The following is a 19,234-nucleotide window of genomic DNA, read 5'->3' as shown; positions in this document are numbered from 1 at the left end:
ACCCACAAAAGTGATCTCTGATAATAATGATTCAATATTTGGGTGTTAAACTATGAATCCTTCAGCTTAAAAAAAAAGCTCTGAAAAAATCATCATACTATGTACTATTCCTGCAGCTGATCAAAACCCACTATAGTCCATGGTGATCCTTCTACAGAATAACTGACAGCTGCATGCCTAACACATCAGTAATAGCTTTGAAAGTCTCTCTAGTTCTCCTTGACATATATATGAAAATGTTCCGCATGGTTTTCAAGTTACATACTGTATACACAGAAGCAGTATTTTAACAGCTTCCAAGAAGCATGACAAATCTGCTCTTTTAAACATCTACACATTAAAAATAAGTTCAGGTGTTTGGATAATCATAAATCGGTGCGACAAATCTATCTCAAAGTAACAGGATTTATTTATAAATCAAAGAAGAGCACTAAGCATTGCTAAATGCAACAAAAAATAAAGTTTTATACAGAAAAATTAAAGGAAAAATTTAAGTGAAGTGTCAGTCCTTATTTGGATAGAAGTAACTCAACTATGAGAAGCTCCAAAGTTTGAAACAACTGTCATGTCATACATGCATATAGATTACATTAAGACTGAAATTTAAAATAATGTAAAATGTTACAAGCCTAGGTCAAAAACCAGAAAATCCTATCTTATGATCACATAATCAGATTTAAAAAAAAAACCAGTTATGATAGGTAATACTACACACTGAAGGGATTTCAGCTCATGTTTGAGAAATAATTCCTCCTTATTTATTCCTGAATTTACTGTAACTATTCTGACAGTAAGATTGGGATCAACTGTGCTTTCATTTAACAGAACATTAATCTATCGAGAAATAGAGAAACTGTCTAATAACAAAAACTATCCAGTTTTCCAAGTATATTTTAAACTTAATAATGGGTGGTGGAATTTAAACACTTAATAACTACCAATATCTACTTCATATTGTACGAAAGAGTAGTACATTCTTTTCCTGAGGAGCTGCAGGAAAAGTAACCTGATGCAAATTTGTATAAGTGTTCAAGAATTACAGTGAATACAAGACAACTAAAGGCAACTGTATTTTGGTCTTGCTTTCCTAACATGCTACTGCTTTAAGTAGCTTACTGGTGTGCTTAAAATTAGCAATTTTCTTATGTTTTTTGAAAAATTTGGACAATAATTTTGTTGTTTTTGTTACTATGTAGACGGATCTTGCTTCAAAATTGACTTTTTAATTCAAGATATAAGGAAATCAGCCAGAACTTCGCATCACCACTTTCTTACCTTTTTACCATTGCAGGATTGTAAAGATAAATCTTCATAAACTGTCTCTCCTTTTCATGGTAACCGTAAAAAGGCCTGGAGAGGAAGAAGTAAATGCAAGAATCTAGCCAGTTATGCTCTGACATTTATTCAACCGCAATTTACTATAAAGAGTATTAAAATCCAGGGGAAAAAATTAGAAGATAAACTGCATATCCAGGAGAATGAAAGTCTGCATGTATTAGGCCAAAGAGAAGCACTATGTTACTATATAAAGATAAAAAGAATAAGCCTTATGCATGTCAAAGTATCTAAAAAAAAAATAAAAATTGCAAAGCACTTCTGGCTTAAAATTTCTCGCCTTCCCCACATGTAAACACACTGATGGCACACCATCATAACAGTACTTTTAATAAACTTATTAGTGCTGGACTGCTTCAGAAAGTGTTCAGCTTTTCTGATAAATGCTGTAACAAAGTCCTTAAGGACATTAATTCTGCAGATCAGGTGTAAATGAGTAAATACTGGCTGCGTAATATGAATAACTGAACAATGAGAACAGCTTAAAAGTGAATAGCTGCTTCTTTTCAGTGATTACTAATCATCTTGTGCACTAAATGAGGCATGAATCCTGAAGAAAATAGGATTTGGGAATGCAATTAAAGAACACATAGCACAATGAATACGTCAAGACTAAACTGAGGTTGAACAGGCAGCATTAATTCTGGTATTACTTGACTGAATTACTGACTTTTCAGTATCTAGGATTCTAATCTAATCTAGCATGCTTGTAAAACAGCATGTTAAGGAAACAGGCCATAATTCAACACACTGAGTGAATGCATGAAGTCTACAGTTTGCAGTAGTCACAACCAAATCAACAGAAATTCAGAAAAGCATACATTAAACGTTGCCTCTACAAAATAAACTAAAATCTCTATCAAAAATATTATTTAAAAATGCAAGTGGGATGCTTACCTGCTAAGGAAAAAAAAAAATAAAAGGAAGTTCAGTAGTAAGAGGGATTTCAGTCCTATATTAAATGCAAACTTAGCAGAACTGCACAACTACAGCATTAATACTGCCATCCTTAATATGCTTAAATATACACACTTTTAGTGTCTCCAAAAGCTAGACTGAACTGTTTTAAAAAAAATATTTATGATGTTAAAACTGAGCTAAATTGAAACAACAAATTTGAAACAGCTGTTTAAATTAAAGCTATTTAAAGCTGTTAAACTGAAAAGGAGGAGATCAGATGTTGTATAATGAATCAGTAATCTCTTTCTTATAGAGATAGTATAAACTTAATGACAGGTTATATACATTGAGTTATAATGACTCAATGTGCTGTAGGCATGTAAATGAAAAGCTACTTTAAAAGTAAGCCAGCACTTGCATGGCAAGTGATCCATACTCACATTGACACAGCAGCAGGGAGAGCAAGATTACAACACTTCCAAGGTTAGCCAGGAACACCTACTTTAACTTCAGAATGCACAAGGACAGCATATTTCACCTTTTTTATTCCTGGACCTCCAGTATGTTTGGTGTTTAATGCAACAAAGATCTTACCTTAAACTGATAAAGGTTAAGCAAACATCTTTGTTACATAACAATTTTCATGCTAATGAAGAAGAGAAGGGGTAAAATAATCTCCAAGATTTAAAGAAAAATATAGGTTTCTCACCACAGAGACACTATAATATCTACGAGCAGAATCTGACTCAGAACAGAAGAAAACAAATAGATTTGAGTGACTACATAAGCGTGTCTATCTACCCAGGTAAAGATGAAGAAGTGTTACAGCTTCTGTTAGGTGTTTCCCATTAGCTTCTTATCTAAGCAAACAAAATACATGAAACAATCTTTCATGTGCTTCTTTGAAGCAATGAGCATCTGACTTTCAGTAATGACATTTTGAAGCTCTAAAGCAAGAGAGGGGAAAAAGAGGCAGATTCTCCTAAGCTCCACCTGTTTTCTTACTGATTTGAGGAAAGACTGTCTTCAGCAGTTTACTCTGCCTAGCTTTCACTGCTGAGATGAACAGCTATACTACAATTCACATAGTTTCCACAAAAAGAACAAAAACGAGGAGAAATTGGGTTACCTTCCTTGTTACTGCAAGAACACATCAGAAAGTTCTAAGAAAAGAAGTTATTGCAGCCACTTTACTAACAATGTCTAGAAGATACCACTGAAACTGGCTGGGAACAGAAAGATTATCGTCTCAAACTTAGAAAGAACAGATTTCAAAAGTATGTGAAAAAATAAGTAAAAGATAGTGCTGCACAGTACTGAAAATTAGCATATACATTGTTCTGAAGATGAAAAATTCAATGCACGTATAGACTAACTGTGTTCTTCCAGGACAGCTTCCTATCATTCACTACGACTTGATGTATTTTTTAGCCCTTGGTTATGCAAGCTAAATAAAAATTGATTAAGAGAACCCTTAAAACATTAACATTCAATAATAGCATATAGTTCCAGCAATAGTAGAAAGCTGCACCAAACAGAACCCAACAGTCAGCTTGACAGATAAGCAAATTAATGTTTGAGAGGCTCCACTTCACAGCCTGTGCTGCCAGGAGAATCAGATGGACAAACATGACCTGACAGTCAGTCTCTGTGATGTGCTTCCTAATGGGACCATCTGAATTGGACAAAGAAAAGGAGACCTAGAGTGAGGCTCCTGCATGACATGCCTGGTCACAGGGAACCTAGAATAATCCAGACAGGTAGAAAATGCTGTCTGGAAAGTACTGCTGTAATAGCAGAGACAGAAAATATAAAAGGAACATTTGGAAAAATGACACTAGGATCCAAGTTTAGGAAAAAATGGTTGTGTCGAGCATTTGGCGGAAAACCTGTTGATTATGTTGAAGTCAAAGCAAGTGAGAAGTTATTTAGTAGTTGTACAGGCCTGTATGAAGACACACATGGGGGAAAAAAAAAAAAGCAAAGCACTGCAGTCACTGAAGTCCACAGTAAGTGCTTTCATGTAGTACAACTGCAAAAACATTTCAGAACAAATAACCAAAAATCCTAACAGGTCATACTTACATTCCAGATACTAATGACACTTTGAAAACATGTTGAATAGTAGAAGACGGATTGCCTAAAGCCACATTAAGTGCTCTGTCAATGCTGAATGCCACTTGACGAAGATAGTATTCTGGATGCTGTCCAAAACCATCATATGGTACATAGAGGTAAGGAAAGATACCATGTAAGTGGAGACAAGTCTTCTGACCTAAAAGGAAAAGGTAAATATTTATTTTCTAATGACTGCATCTTTTTCTTATTTTAAGTAGTCCCTAAGTTTGAATTTTTTCAGGTTATTTTCAGGTTCTGCAGACAGGATAAATTTATGAAAGAAGTCCAGGTGTATTTTGAAAAAAAGGTAGCAATTTAGAGCAGTTCCCACACTTGATTCATTGACAAAAGCAATACTGAACAGATGTGGTTACATGACATACACAGGATTATGCTTGTATAACAGCACTAATGATCTGCTTTGCAGCAACAACACAACACCTCTCTGAGAATCATTTTGCACAGTGAGTCACTGCTGGATGGTTAATGGTTTCTCAGCCTTTGTGAAAATTTTGCAGTATCAAAGTTCTTCCCATTCCTCTCTGGGATGAGCAACTCAACCTCTCAGAAATTAAAAAGAACGTCCAGAACATTTATGAAGCCATTCAACAGTCTAGTTATTAAGGTGTAAGTTGGGATATGCAAAAAACAGGTGATTTTCAACTTTTAAAATATGTGGATCCCTAAGAGGTCTCTACTCCCTATGCAGATCTGTAGCCTTCTAACAACACACTTACTTGGAGCATTAGCTTTCACCAGTCTGCAATAACAGCAGAATGCCCGAACACACCATGAAGGCCACAGCTTCAGCTTCTGCCTCAGACAAGCGAGTACAGTGATGTAGACCAGGATCTCCCAAACCTGCTACTTGGGGGGGGGCTAGTCTCAACTGCAAGGTGTGTTCTCTGTTCTTTCCTCACAACAATAGAACAGAGCATGCATTCACTGCAGAAATGAACATCAGGCCCTGCTTGTCAGTCTTTCAGCCCCCAAAATCATTCATGACTTCTCATTGGTCAATGAAAAAGTTTCACAGAAAAGTACTAATAAGCACATGTTGATGATTAACCTCCACCACACTGCAATAACAGACAAAGTATGTGATCTTGCATTTTGTTTGGATAAATTCCCTGCATGAAGATAAAAAAACAGTACCAAAAGGCAGTGCTTTCATCAACCAGGAGACAAATATTATAGACAAAGAAGCAGCACAACTCCATTGGTTCACAAAACCAATGAAAAGATCTCCAAAAGTCCATTCTTTCAAACTGAGATTATTTCTCAGCAGGTAGACCCTGCCTGAACTATTCACATTCGTACCCACACCAGTGCACCACTGGCCACCCAGTGAAAACAGCTGTATGTCCATGCAAGCGCAGGAGAGCGAGCTTCGCAATCAGGACTGCCTGCAAATTTTCACACCTGTGAAATGCGTGCCTCCAAATACCGTAAACAGCTTAGCATTTTCTTTAATGGGGGTCAGATGTCTTGTTCTTTCTTCAAGTATTTATCAGACCTTCACGTAATGTCCCGAAGTGAAAGAAATTGCTCAAGGATGGTAGTACAAGTCCATTTTCCAAGGTGAATCCTACTCTTCCTATAAGTCACCCCCATCAAGTCTCTTCACCAATGGTTAAATACAACCTATATACACATTCATGTTGAGGTTATCATCCATGACAAATTCTGCCCGTGCTTTTAAACTATTTCAGGAGAAGAAATTTCTGATATATATTTTATGTACTTCAAATAATAATACACTAAGAAAATGTGGAAACTAAAAGACAAAATACAAGCTAGAGGGTTTTTTTAAATGGCAAAATAAAGGACAGTAACAGCTTTATATGACAGAAAAACCTCTGCCTCCTAACGTGGGAGAAGTCATTTATTAATAACATGTGAACTGAGAAAGTATTGATCTGTGTAGTGGTAGCAAACCATTTATTTTCTGTACTGAGTTACAAATAATCTTGAGTGTTTACTCATAGTTGTACTTAAGGCTGATTCTGAAATAAAGGGCTCTCCCACTCCAATATAATTAACAGAAAATGAATAGGTTTTTTTAAACCTCTACAGTTCCTCTATTAATTTTTTTTTTTTTGGGGGGGGGGGGGGGGGGGGCGGAAGGGAGAGGCAGGATTTGTGGAGTTTTTTTGTTGAGTTGGAGTGGTGGGGTGATGGTGGCTTTTTTAAAATGTATGCCAGGATCACATTCAGGGAGAAATTAAAACTAATTCATATATATAATTTGTCTGAATGCCTACTGAAGCTTTTAAAAAACAAGTGGACAAACCAACCTAGCCCAAACTAAATTTGATATTGGAGCTACAGACCAAGAATTTCTGGCAAATATATAGGTCTATCCCCCATGAATTTTATAAATTCAGGTGTTTGCTACCTATAACTTGTCAGTCAAAATCCATTCTGCACTTACTTTTTGGTTGTTTTTTTTTTTTTTTTTTTTTTAACACCAATAGCTATGAGCTCTTCTTCTTTCTGGTAACACATTAAAAAATACCTTTGCTTAACAGTTGCCCAGCTATTCTGAGTTACAGTTAATTTATGTTCTCCCAGAAAGCAAAACTGAAAAACACCAGAATAAACAGAACAGGGAGACAGTCTAAACTTACTGTACTTAAATGCAGGTTCCTTTCAAGTTATGCAAGACAATTAATTAATAGAGCTTTCATAGCTTGCACCTGATTACTCAAGTTATTTACATTTAAAAAAAATAAATATCCATTTCTACTGCAGCTATTTAACAGTTCTTGCTAAACTGCCACTTTATTGTTGAAGAAAAAAAGAACATGTACGAAGAAAGCTCCCTTTTATTTCCTTCTGTCCCCTTCATGTTCAAAAACCCCATGAAAAACACTATAGCTTTCAAGTGACCAAAGAGTCAAATTACCACCTAACTCTAGGGAAGTCTTATGAAGCATACACAGTGAGCTGCTTTTCATTTTTGATTCTGCCAGGAACGCAAACAAGCCACTGCTGATCTAAGACTCCTTTTAGGCCAGCAGCTGTCAAGTTACACGTGTTTATACAGCTACTCACTTTGATCCTTGTTAGTATTGACTCATTTACCATGATATTTGGTTATACTGCTATTTTTATTTACAATCCATATTACTATGAGTCCTACCCTGCTAGCATTAAGAACAGAGTCATTTCCTTCCATCAAATTCTATCCAAATGTCATGGTGTTGCGTCTGAAGCCCAGACTCCAGTAATAGCAACCATGGTTTGCACTAAGCCATTACAAATTCTAGTGAATTCTTTCCAAGAGCCACAAGGAGAAAACAGATCTACCCACTGAGGATCTCAAGCCACACAGACTCATCAATTAACATAAATTAAAAACTTGGCTTGGGATAAAGTTAAGAAGTTTTATGCCTTAAATGTGTCAATCTTACGGTTCTTTCTTTCCAGAGATACAGACAGAAGCAAATCTGTACCACTAGAACAGCAGCGACTGCTACAGCGACCACTTACAGTGACCAGCAAATGCTATTTTTACATCATATTTTTTACGTCTGTAGAATCAATGGAATTGGTGCTTGACAGCAGAAAAGGCATATGGTTTATAGGATTGCTCTCCCCAGAATTTCCCCATGCGAAACTGGACACCTGGAAGTGATTCCCAGAGTTTTCCAGTGGGACAGGCCACTAAAATGTTTCATAGTGTGGCCTCATCATGGACCTACTGTGCATGTGCATCACAACCATTCTGTACACAGGCGGTACATATGATGTCTCTATTAACAATTAACATAATCTGTATGTAAATGACTGGTGGTGACCATGGATTATCAGCCAGGAGGAGGCTGCTGTCCCAGAAATTTCTCTGGCCCATGCTCTCTTAAAGAATGCGGTCTGTACTGGTTGAATTATCTGCAAGTTTCAGATCAAGCATCCCAGTGTATGACTCAAGGGGGCTGCTGAGTAAACATACAGAAATCTAGAAGTAATGTTGAGGCTTATTCACAAGTCTTTTTCAGGCACTGAATGAAGTGGTGAATGAAGGAGCACAAAAAGTGCTGCTACAACACAGAAAAGAGGCAATACAAAAAGCCTTGAGATACTATGAGATGCTCAACTTGCAAACTGGCTATTTTCTTTGAAAAGAAGAAACTGCAAACTAAATGTCAATACAGATGAAGAGCTAGAATAATAATGAATCAATACTTCAAAAATAATAGAAATGTAATATTTTCACACAGTAAAGAAAATGAGCCCACCCCCTAAGCCCAGTTAAAAAAAGCTACTGAAGTGTTATTTAAGTATTAAAACCAAATATAGCATTTTGCATACTTGCATACTTGAAAACCACAAGAGAGAGATCAAGAAATCCAGCCTGCTATTCTTCTGAAGATGGTGCCATATGCATTACTAATAGGGACACGTACCAAGCATTATCCTTGAACTACTGTGTCATTTAAAATATTAGAAGAAAAAAAGCAGTAGCAACCCTAAGACAGAAAACTTCAATATAATTAGAAGAGAACCGAAATGAGTATGATAAAGGAATGCAAAGCTGCTCAACAACTACTCAAGAAGATCCAACAACTGATGTCTTCTGACCATCACAGTGTTCAGCCATTCAGGATGAGCCGGTAAGGATAAATCTGAGATGCAGTCTGTACAGAATCGCAGAATGGTTGAGGTTGAAATGGACCTCTGGAGGTCATCTGGTCCAGCCCCCACCCCGCCCAAGTATATGAACACCTAATTTCACAGTACAACAAACTAGAGAACCTGAGGATTTTTATTCAAGTGATCTCACAGAAGTACTTTTTCACCATTTGAAAAAACTGATTTTGCTTTAAACTTCTAAAAATTGCTTTCTGCTGAGATCAAAGTGGACAAATTTCAGTACAAGAGAAAATTGTGAAAATTATTAAGGGACCTTACTGTATTGTCCAGTTCAGGAATAAAGCTTGCAAACAAGTTAGACAAGGAGGACCTAAGGATTCACCGCAGGTAGCAAATGAAAATCTGTGTATATATTCAAGACAGAAGTCCATCCGTTCTGGATGTAATTTCACACATACACAAATTCCTGCTGGCTCATATTTCAGCAAGGGGAGAGCTAATGCAGATACTGCCTTCAGTTATCTCTTCCAGAAGACTTGCACTCTCATGGAAGGACTGTCTGAACAGAGCATGTAGATGATCCTAAACCAATGCAGTTTAGAGCCTAGAATATTAAAGTACACTGGAATCTACTGAGCTTCTAAGTCAATACTTAGGTCAAGGCACCCCAAAGAAACAACACACTAGGTTCTAGGATCCGTTCTACCTACAGTAGCCAAACCCACTGTTTTCACATTAGACTGACTTAATCACAAAGCTGCAGGCAAAGCGCTGCAGACCTGAATTTGTACCCCCACAGACAGGAATGCCACATTTGTGTGGCTGATATGCTGGAGGGAAAGGATGCTGTGCAGAGGGACCCTGACAGGCTGGAGAGATGGGCCTGTGCAAACCTTGTGACGTTCAACAAGGCCAAGGGCAAGGTCCTGCCCGTGGGTCGGGGCGATCCCAAGCATCAGTACAGGCTGGGGGATGCGTGGACTGAGAGCAGCCCTGCGGAGGAGGACTTGGGGGTGTTAGTAGATGGAAAACTGACTGTGAGCCAGCACCGTGCACTCGCAGCCTAAAAAAACCAACTGTATCCTGGGCTGCTTCAGGAGAAGTGTGACCAGGAGGGTGACGGAGGGGATTGTCCCCCTCTGCTCCGCTCTCATGAGACCCCACCTGGAGTCCCATGTCTAGCTCGGGGGTCCCCAACAGCAGAAGGACACAGAGCTGCTCGAGCGGGTTCAGCCTGGAGAAGAGAAGGCTCTGAGACCTTACAGGGGCCTGCCAGGGCTTAAAGGGGGAGCAGGGGAGGGGGGGGGGGACTCTGGGTCAGGGGGTGTAGGGATAGGATGAGGGATAATGGTTTTAGACTGAAAGAGGGGAGATTTAGCTGAGATGTAAGGCAGAAATTGTTCCCTGTGCGGGGGGTGAGGCGCTGGCCCCGGGTGCCCAGAGCAGCTGTGGGTGCCCCCTCCCTGGAAGGGTTCAAGGCCAGGTTGGACGGGGCTGGGAGCCCCCTGGGCTGGGGGAAGGGGGCCCTGCCTGGGGCAGGGGGGGTTTGGAACCGGGTGATCTTTAAGGTCCCTTCCAGCCCAAACCAGTCTGTGATTCTATCATTTCTATAGGAAGAATAAGAGCCTGACTCCACAGCTCAGGGGCATTCCAACCTCAGCATTGTTTATACATTAATAGGATGATTTTGAAGTACAAGATCCCCACATCTGGGATTTCTAATAATGAATGACAGCATGTCCTACAGTTGTGATGCAGTTTTACTAATTTTTTATAAAAGATACTCAAAGCTCCTATCCTGTAATTCTTCATTCCAGAACTGCTTACAGAATCCTCACAAACTGAAGTCAATACTGAAAACATTTTGAACGGACACCATCTCATCTAGGATTTAGAAAACAAAACCTAAAATCTATGTAAATATGATTTCAGAAAACAGTTCAATGCTGGTCTACATACAAACATTTTTGCTGTGGTATTTCTGCCACAGAACAAGCTGATCTCATTGTAAGAAGCTAAGCAGATCTGTGGGGAACAACTACATGGAATCCACGCTTATATAGAAATTAACAACAAGTTTTAGAACAGTTTTCCCTAAAACTGTTATTTTAATTGCTGAACTATGAGCCATTTCTCCCAGACCACTGTAAAATACAATGGGGTGGGAGTAGAAAGGAGATTGAAGCAGCACTTAAATACATGGCAAAATCCCAAGACTTTAGAAATATTCTGACTTGAATTAAAAAAAGGATGCAGAAGATGGAAGACAAAGGGCTTCTTATCCACTTGTCATCTAGTAAAAGTACTTTAAGCGCAGACTTGTAAAGTCACGGGACTAAACATGGACAGTATTAGCAGAAGAATGCACATGAACAAATCAAGTGTGTCACTGCAGGATGCAGAAAAAGCTAGGTAGTCATAAGGGATTTCCCTCCTTTAACAGCAACAGTAAAGCAAAGACATCAGAAACCAAAAGACATGATACTGCCACCTTTAAAAGATATTAAGTATTTTTGAGTAACTGTTGAACCATATAGATTTAAAAAAAAAACTGAAAAACAAACTGAACAATGACAACTACAGAGAATGTAAAAAGTAACAATCCTATTTGAAAAACAATTCTAAAAATGAAAATTTGTAAATATTAGAACCCAAATTCAAAGTAATTTCTTTCCCTCGATAAATGTCACCATACCATAGGCAATCTCACTTATCCTTTCTCCAGCAATAGGCTTCAGAGAGCAACATCAAATTGTAACAGAAGTACTTACTCTACCCTGCTAGGTAGATGCAACATGAGCGAAATCTTCTGTACAGATTAAATTCAAGCTATGTCACTCACTGGAGTGGGCTTGTCAAGACATTGATCACTGACTATCCCTCAGAACTGAGCTACTGAAAATGGATAGGACTCAATTACTTTACAGTGCTAATAGAAATTAAAGTCATTCTGTACTTGCTTAGGAAGTGAATGAATCACATACACAGACTGATAAAAGTAAGGGTATGATTTAGTGAAGACAAATCCCTAGAAAAACTTGGGAAGGTCTCTCCCTCTTAAAACGTTTGCTATGTCATTCAAATACGTAAGAGTTTAATCTTTTAATCTCAAGGAATTCTTGAGTAGTATATTACATTACTGTAACTTCTTCAGTGATTAAGTGAAACTCAACCTTTTCCCAGAGTCCCCAGTCAAGTCAGCTTTTTTCCACGGGATGAGAAGAAAGGGAGAACTACACACATCGTAGTCTTAAATACTGGATACTAGAGAAACAAGAGTAATAAAATAAGGTCTTGCAGCAGCAAGATGTTCTCAAAACAAAATCAAGAACAGAGCCCAAAGACCATATTTAATATATAATATTAGATATTTGTGTCAAGGCTTTCAGTTTTTCCCTGGCCTGCGAGAAAACACTTATTTCAGGAATATTTGTAAACGAGACAGAAATAAATATTTTTAATTACATTTGTTTGAATCCAAATGGAATGTTTGGTTATTTATAATTTTCTAGTCAGTAACAGTTCCTTGCAACATGCAATACCTCTACTCTCATGAAAAGAAAAAAAAAAAAAAGAAAGCTTATCCACCAGAAAAATGAGGGCCTATGACTCATTACAACTAGATTGTTCCTCACCCTTGATATAGAGATCCTTAAAGAGAGAAGAGCTGGATTTTCCATCTGTAATTTAAAATTAGACATCTCTGTGTAACTAGGTCCATATTGAAGTAATACCTAGCCTACAATCAAAGACACAAAGAGTTCAATTCCCATCTAGGGAGACTTCATATGTAGCCTTGGGCAAGTTACTTACCATTGATGATGCACTTTCTTGTGAAAGTGATGTGACAGTGCTTTCATATCTAAAATATATATATAAAAGGAATACCCTGAGATGAAAAAAGATGGGTTCTGGGAGTACACAATGGCTAGGAAGACATAGGACAAAGTGTTCAAATGAGCAGCAGTACCCTATTCAGGATGTTGCCACATCTGTCTCAGCATGCCTTCGAGAAAGGAGAGGAAACTTTCATGAGCAATTTGTAGGCCTAGAATCACACTACTAAATGTATTCTTCTTCAAATTGCGGGTCCCCTGCATCCTTTTTTATCTCACACTACTAAACTCTGAAATTGTACCCAGCTTTCTTCAACACTTCTGCATCAGCAGAATTGAAACAACCTGACCATATGAAAAATACATGACCTCAATCTTCCATCTGTGGGATGGCTTGGTGCAGCAAGAAAAGTCAGTCAACAAATTTGCTCTTCCACTGGAACTATGGGGGCAAACAAAAATAAGACAAAAGCAGAATATTCAGATGTAAAGTTGAATTACATTTTTAAAAAAATAACTCAAACGTTTAAGATGCCTGATTATACCACCACAGGAGAAAAAAAGGTAAAGTTAGTATGAGGAAAGTTTCTCTTTATATTCAAAACCCAAGATCAACGTTTGGAATAAGCATCACACCACTTCAGCAGGCTTCTAGCAGCAGATAAATAGATCTCACCAATTAGGAGAAAATGCAATGTATCATTGGTTTTGGTGACAGGGCACCGCTGTCCAAACCCAGAACCATAATGGCATTCTTATGCTTCTGAAGGTAGCACAAAGATCCTCTCCCCAGAATTCCAGATCTCTGGGCAGTTTCTAGATTCGAGCAAGTCCCCAATCTTCCTTTAATCCGTTACCTTCCAAAAGACAAATTCCTCTAAAGTTCTCTAGCAAACATGTCAGGTCTAAAGGCCCAGAGGTCTGAGAACCCTGGAACAGATGTTTCTACTGCTCAAAGGTTCAAAGATAATAACACAGGTAAAACCAAACAAAATTACATATGAAACACTGTTTTTTACTGAGTGCCTAAGTACACATTTCAGTTGTCACATCTCCAACTGATATCCATTCAGTTAATTTGCTCACAAACAGCTTTTATATCAAATACAGGTTGTCTTAATAATTTGAAACATTAAGCCTAAGAGACCACCTGGTTCACCAAGTCTTGTCTTCTCCACCCTAGAAAGCCATGCAGCAGTCACACAAAACTGAAGTTTATTAGATACTCTGAACTGCGAGGTATCTTGAAAAGAAATAATCTTCGAGGCCTCTCAGGCTAGAGTTGACATTGGGCATTACTGTGGATGGAAAATATCAATTGTAAGCCCCAAAAAGCAAGGCTACCATCTTTGTCTTATTGAGAATTTTTAACTTGTATTATTTTATTCTAATATGCAAGAGATGCTGTTATTCCTTTTTGCATAAATAATGAGCAAACCCCAAGAAAAGCACAAAAATCGAGACAGGGCATTTGATACATCAACTCAGTGAAGATATTCTGACAATCTTCACAAAACTACCTCCTCCTGCCTTGAATTGATTAGGAGCTTTTCTGAATTCCTGCTGCGACACTAAAAAGCAATCTGGTCTCCAACTTCAGAAGTACTACCGATAAACCTAACCATTTACAGGATGTAAACAAACAACATCAGAAAGAAACAGCTATTACCTACAGTTATCACCAAGCAAAAATAACTGGATTCATACTGGAGACTGTAGGAAAAATATAACTCTCAAAATTTACTGTTACACAGTCAAACTAGAATGAGGAAAGTCCAGAGATGCAGAAGATAATTTGAAAGTACAAGTCTCCCGAAATAATAGAGAGCAAAGAAGTTAATCATCTCAGTATCAAGGATGAGCTGTGTACAAACCATTCTTCACAAGCTTGGTGACTTGTGAGTTATGAGAAATGGCAACAGTGGTTTTTTCTTTTCTTAGCAGAAACAAGCAGACACGCAAGGTGAGGTTAGGTATTCGCTGATTAAACACCTATCTACAAAATGAGCCATATACGAAATCTTATTCTTGCTTCCTCTATTGACAGATTACTCATGTAAGCAGCTGGACAATATCAGTAATATTTCTAGAATGTATGTCAAAAATCACTAGGATGACAGCTAAAATGAACTAAAACACATGAAGGAGGAAAATGGCCCCAGCTACAGATTCTAGCTACCATACCAGGCTCTCGGCATGCAACACAGGCCAAGCTGCTCTTCCAGTAAGAAAAGCAGCCACATGAATGCAGCAGGGGCAGACTATTATTAGCCCACACTGACCAAAGCATAGCTGACTAGAATAGAGCGTATTTACTAGTCCCAGATAAACTAATGGTGTGTACTTCACCACATCCAGTAAAATATGAAAAACATAAGTCAGTAGTAGAACGAGGCTACAGAGTAGTCACACAGGCTTTGGTCTTCATTTCCCTCAACTAGCTTTCATTAAAGACCATTACTGCTACACAAGTTCTCTTAGCTATCTTACTAGCCTTTCCCAATGATCATAATTCAAGCCACATATAAATGGAAATTGGTGTATATATATTCAAAAGAGAAAAAGTTTTGCTGGTTGGTAATGGAACTTTCACCTCCGTATGAGGCCGATATGCCTATTAAATACTGCAATGAGCATGCATTGTTCCAGTGACAATTCCCCTCTTTTTCCTGTGTCAGACAAAACCATCTGAAACATTTTTGTTCAACAGGTATTTTTCTGTCAGCTAGATAGCTAATTAGAAAAAAAGCACCAAAGACTATTTGTTACTCTAAACTGCAGGAAAAAAATCCTGACATTAACTGTGACAAGGTTAACCATGTTTTCATCAGTATTATCTTCCATGGATGCTTTTCAGAAATGTTGACTGTTTACAAATTCCTGAATACCACCCACCTTGTGTTAATCCCAGAAAAATGATATTGTCAAGTATACGCATTTTCATGAGTCAGTTTACGTTAACAAGTAAATGACACCACATTTCATTTGTTTTCTCTTCCCTATTCTTCAATCAGTGCTAACTAATTCTGTGAATACTTCTTGGAGTTTTTCTTTTCTTTTGTATTTGCATTAATGTCTCCCACTCACAGGTAACTGTCATGTCAGCCTATTCCCCTAGTCGAGGAAAGCTAGAGGACATGCTCCACAGAAACAAGCACTGTTCTTAGGGTACTCATAAGCAAATTTGTGACACTTGATACTCCTTATTGCACACACCCTTCTATTAACGATTTTGGACAAGCAGCAATTTACTTAGGGATTACTTCCTCCCTGTAGACACCTTTGAAATTCTGCTATAAGCTTCTGAAAGGGCTGTACGGTATGCTACGGCACTTCCTGACCCAGAAATTAAACTGTTCTTAATATCTTCCTAACTCCGTATTCAGGCTTTAGATGGCAAGCTGTTGACAGAGCCGTGGCTGCGGGGGTGGCCGCTGTGGGAAGAGGCCAGGGGCTGCCCCGCGTGGGCCACGGCTGGCTCCAACTGACCTACCGCAGGGCACAGCTGAGCCCCTCCGCCAAGCTGGGGGCACCTCTGGGAAAACACGCTGAAGAACGGGGAAAGAGGATGAGGAACAGCTCCACGGCAGAGCAGATATTCCCTGCAGCCCATGGAAGAGCTCACATTGGAGCAGACATCCCCTGCAGCCCCTGGAGGACCCCACAGAGGAGCACAAGTATAGTCCCGAAGGAACTGCAGCCCGTGGAGAGCCCACACCAGAGCAGAGGAAAGATGCGAGGAGGAACGAGTGGCAGAGAGATACCACTACATACTGACTGCAACCCCCCTGGCACCCTGCACCTGAGCCTGCAGCCAGGGGTAGGCTGTGTGCTTTGAGAAATCCAGAGAGAAGGAATGAAGCTGAGCCTGGGAGAAGTGGGGAGGAAAGGCGCGCTGTTTTAATATTCGAGTTTATCTCTCACTACCTGAATTGATTTTAATTGGCAATAAAGTAGTTAATTTTCCCCAAGCAGAGTCTGTTTTGCCCACAGTGGTAATTGGTAAGCAATTTCCCTGTCATTATCTCAACCTATTGTTTTACTGTTTATGTTTTTCCTATTTTATCCTCCTGCCTTACCAGAGTGAGGGGGCAGAGGGGGGGGTGTGCAAGCGAGCAGCTGGGTGGGAATTTGGCTGTTAGCCAGAATCTAACTGGCACACAGGGTTTACGAGAAACCATCCCCTGGAAGTCAACCTCTAGAGCCTACAAACGAGCTCAGTAGGTTTGGAAAAGATAACAAAGTAAAGCAAGTCTTAGTGTTGGTAGACTTACACCAGCTACCTTGTAATCTAACCTCACCAGAAGGTTTCAGCAGGTGTTACAGCTGCAAGTCTCTGCTTTGAACTGTTACTCAGAAAAGAGGTATCAGCCTGCCCACATTACCTTCATAAAAAAAGAAAAAACAAACCAAAACCAGCATACAGCCCCAATCCCCGAGGTAATAAAACCTTTCAATGCAACGTTAACATACTTAACCACAAAACGTCCATAAATTAGTCATATTACCATAACTTACACTAAATAACCTAATGGTATAAACACTGCTTAATTATTGTATTAACACAACAAACGGACAATATGGGAGAAAGTCTTATCCTTTAAAACAAACTTATTTAAAAACAGTGAAAGATATGCCTGTTTGTGAGTCTTCCAAAAAAGGCTACACACAAAGGTGTGGAATGTTCAAGACATTTCCAAGTGGGGCAAAAAGAAGCTACAGTGAGCAGACAGGGCGATGTAATGCTCTAATCCACTGAGGCTTTTTAAACAGATGCTATAAATTGAGATTGCACATACCTCAAATCCTTATTTGAAGTTTCTCCTAAGGAGTCTCATGATAGGACCCTTAAACCAGCTACACAAGGGAAATGATTTTCAGCTGATACAGTAGCCTTTGGTTTGCTATGAACAGATCCCCAGCGGAATTCAATTTTGTAGAGCTGTTACAGAGGGAGCAGCTCCACAGATGATTTACAGAAGCTGCATTCTTGAAAGCTGGTGGTCTGAATCCTGATTCATCCAACAGAATTGTAAATCCTGAGCAATTCCATAGTTTGTATCACACAGGAACACACACACAGAAAAGTATCTGACCACCTCCCTTTCCTCCAGATCATTTTCAACCTCTTTGCTCCAGTTCAACAGCTGTTCAATAATTACTATACTTATCTTCAACAGCTATTCAGGATTAACTCCTGAGAGGTACTATGCAAGTGCAAAAATAACTCTTTTAAACAGTAGAAACAGCAGCAGCATTAGAAAAATCAAACTCAGATTATGCTATTTTTCTGTAGGTTTTTTGAATTCTGACGAAAGATGTTCTTCTCCTTTATACTACAACAGCATGGTATGTGGAAATCACACTACAGTAGTGTTACTTCTCTAATTTTATTTTGCTTGCCAAAACATTAAATATCCTGCTTGCTTGTCAGAAGACATGGGAGGGTAAGAGTTTTACACAAGAAAAAAAAAATCTGGAAACCAAAAGTAAGTGAAACTAACTCTTTCAGACTTAATATTTTCCCACAGATTTATCCACAGTATTTCAAAATAAACTGTATTTTAGCTTTTTGTCTTCTACCATGAATACAGCCCTCAGATCGCTGCCACACCCTCAGCTGTGGTTACTAACAAGCAGGGATTTTTCCCCCACTCCAGGTAAACAAAGACCTTAGCAGCCACTAAAGTTAATAGATGCTAAATACAGGCACAGCATCTGTCACTCCTCAAATGTGATCTTATGCCTTCTTCTGTTCTTTTATATATTACAAAATATGTAAATGAATGCTCTTTCAGTAATACAGCTGGTGTTACTATTTTATTCTGCACATTTTGCAATACTATTAAGTATCTTACTTCCCATTTCGGTTTCTTTTGTGACATGCTACTTCACTTCCTCATCTTGAATTAGGCATCCATCCCCCTCTTTTCATCTTCTGTAAAGTCTATTGTCTCTTGGCAGCACTTGAAGGGTTTCATGGCTTTTTGCCTGTTCTAGCCTTTCTTTCTGAAAAGAATGCCCAGTCTTTGTAGCACTCATCTTAGGCTTGTTATAGTCATTAATTGATAACATACACACTGTTCTAGTTCTTCACGTAATTAGAACTGCAAGATCTTTTTCTGTCTCAGTGCCACAGAAAAAAAATTTAAACATTTGAGCACTTTACAGAAAGCATGTATCTAAAGACTGCTTGCCTTGTACAGCTCATTTCATGTGGTTGTCTTGTATTTACTCAATAACCTTCAGAGTGACTGTAAAGACTGCGTAGATTGGATGCTCCACTTGACAAGACAAGGTATTTATAGCAATATCTACATTCTTTGAGAAATGTTTTGAAGTGTTACTCAGAAGTATCTGTCACTGATGTAGTATCACCCAGTCCAGATACTCCTATTTTACAGGGTCATCTCACTGGCTATTGAATTTTAAATTGTTGAAATTCTGTG

General features: G+C 38.6%; 1 protein-coding gene across 1 annotated transcript in view; it reads right to left on the bottom strand.

The window, feature by feature from the left end:
* The window catches only part of REV3L (REV3 like, DNA directed polymerase zeta catalytic subunit), a 129,177-nt gene that overhangs the window by 74,193 nt on the left and 35,750 nt on the right, over nucleotides 1–19,234 (bottom strand). The window contains 2 exon segments of the mRNA XM_042795717.1: nucleotides 1,276–1,350; nucleotides 4,321–4,510. Coding sequence (XP_042651651.1) covers nucleotides 1,276–1,350; nucleotides 4,321–4,510 — 265 coding nt within the window.

The sequence above is a fragment of the Tyto alba genome, unplaced genomic scaffold (assembly GCF_018691265.1).
Source record: "Tyto alba isolate M040663 unplaced genomic scaffold, T.alba_DEE_v4.0 Super-Scaffold_22, whole genome shotgun sequence".
NCBI classification, from domain to species: domain Eukaryota; kingdom Metazoa; phylum Chordata; class Aves; order Strigiformes; family Tytonidae; genus Tyto; species Tyto alba.
Note: the sequence above shows the minus strand (reverse complement) of the source record. Positions and strands in the feature narration are given on the sequence as shown.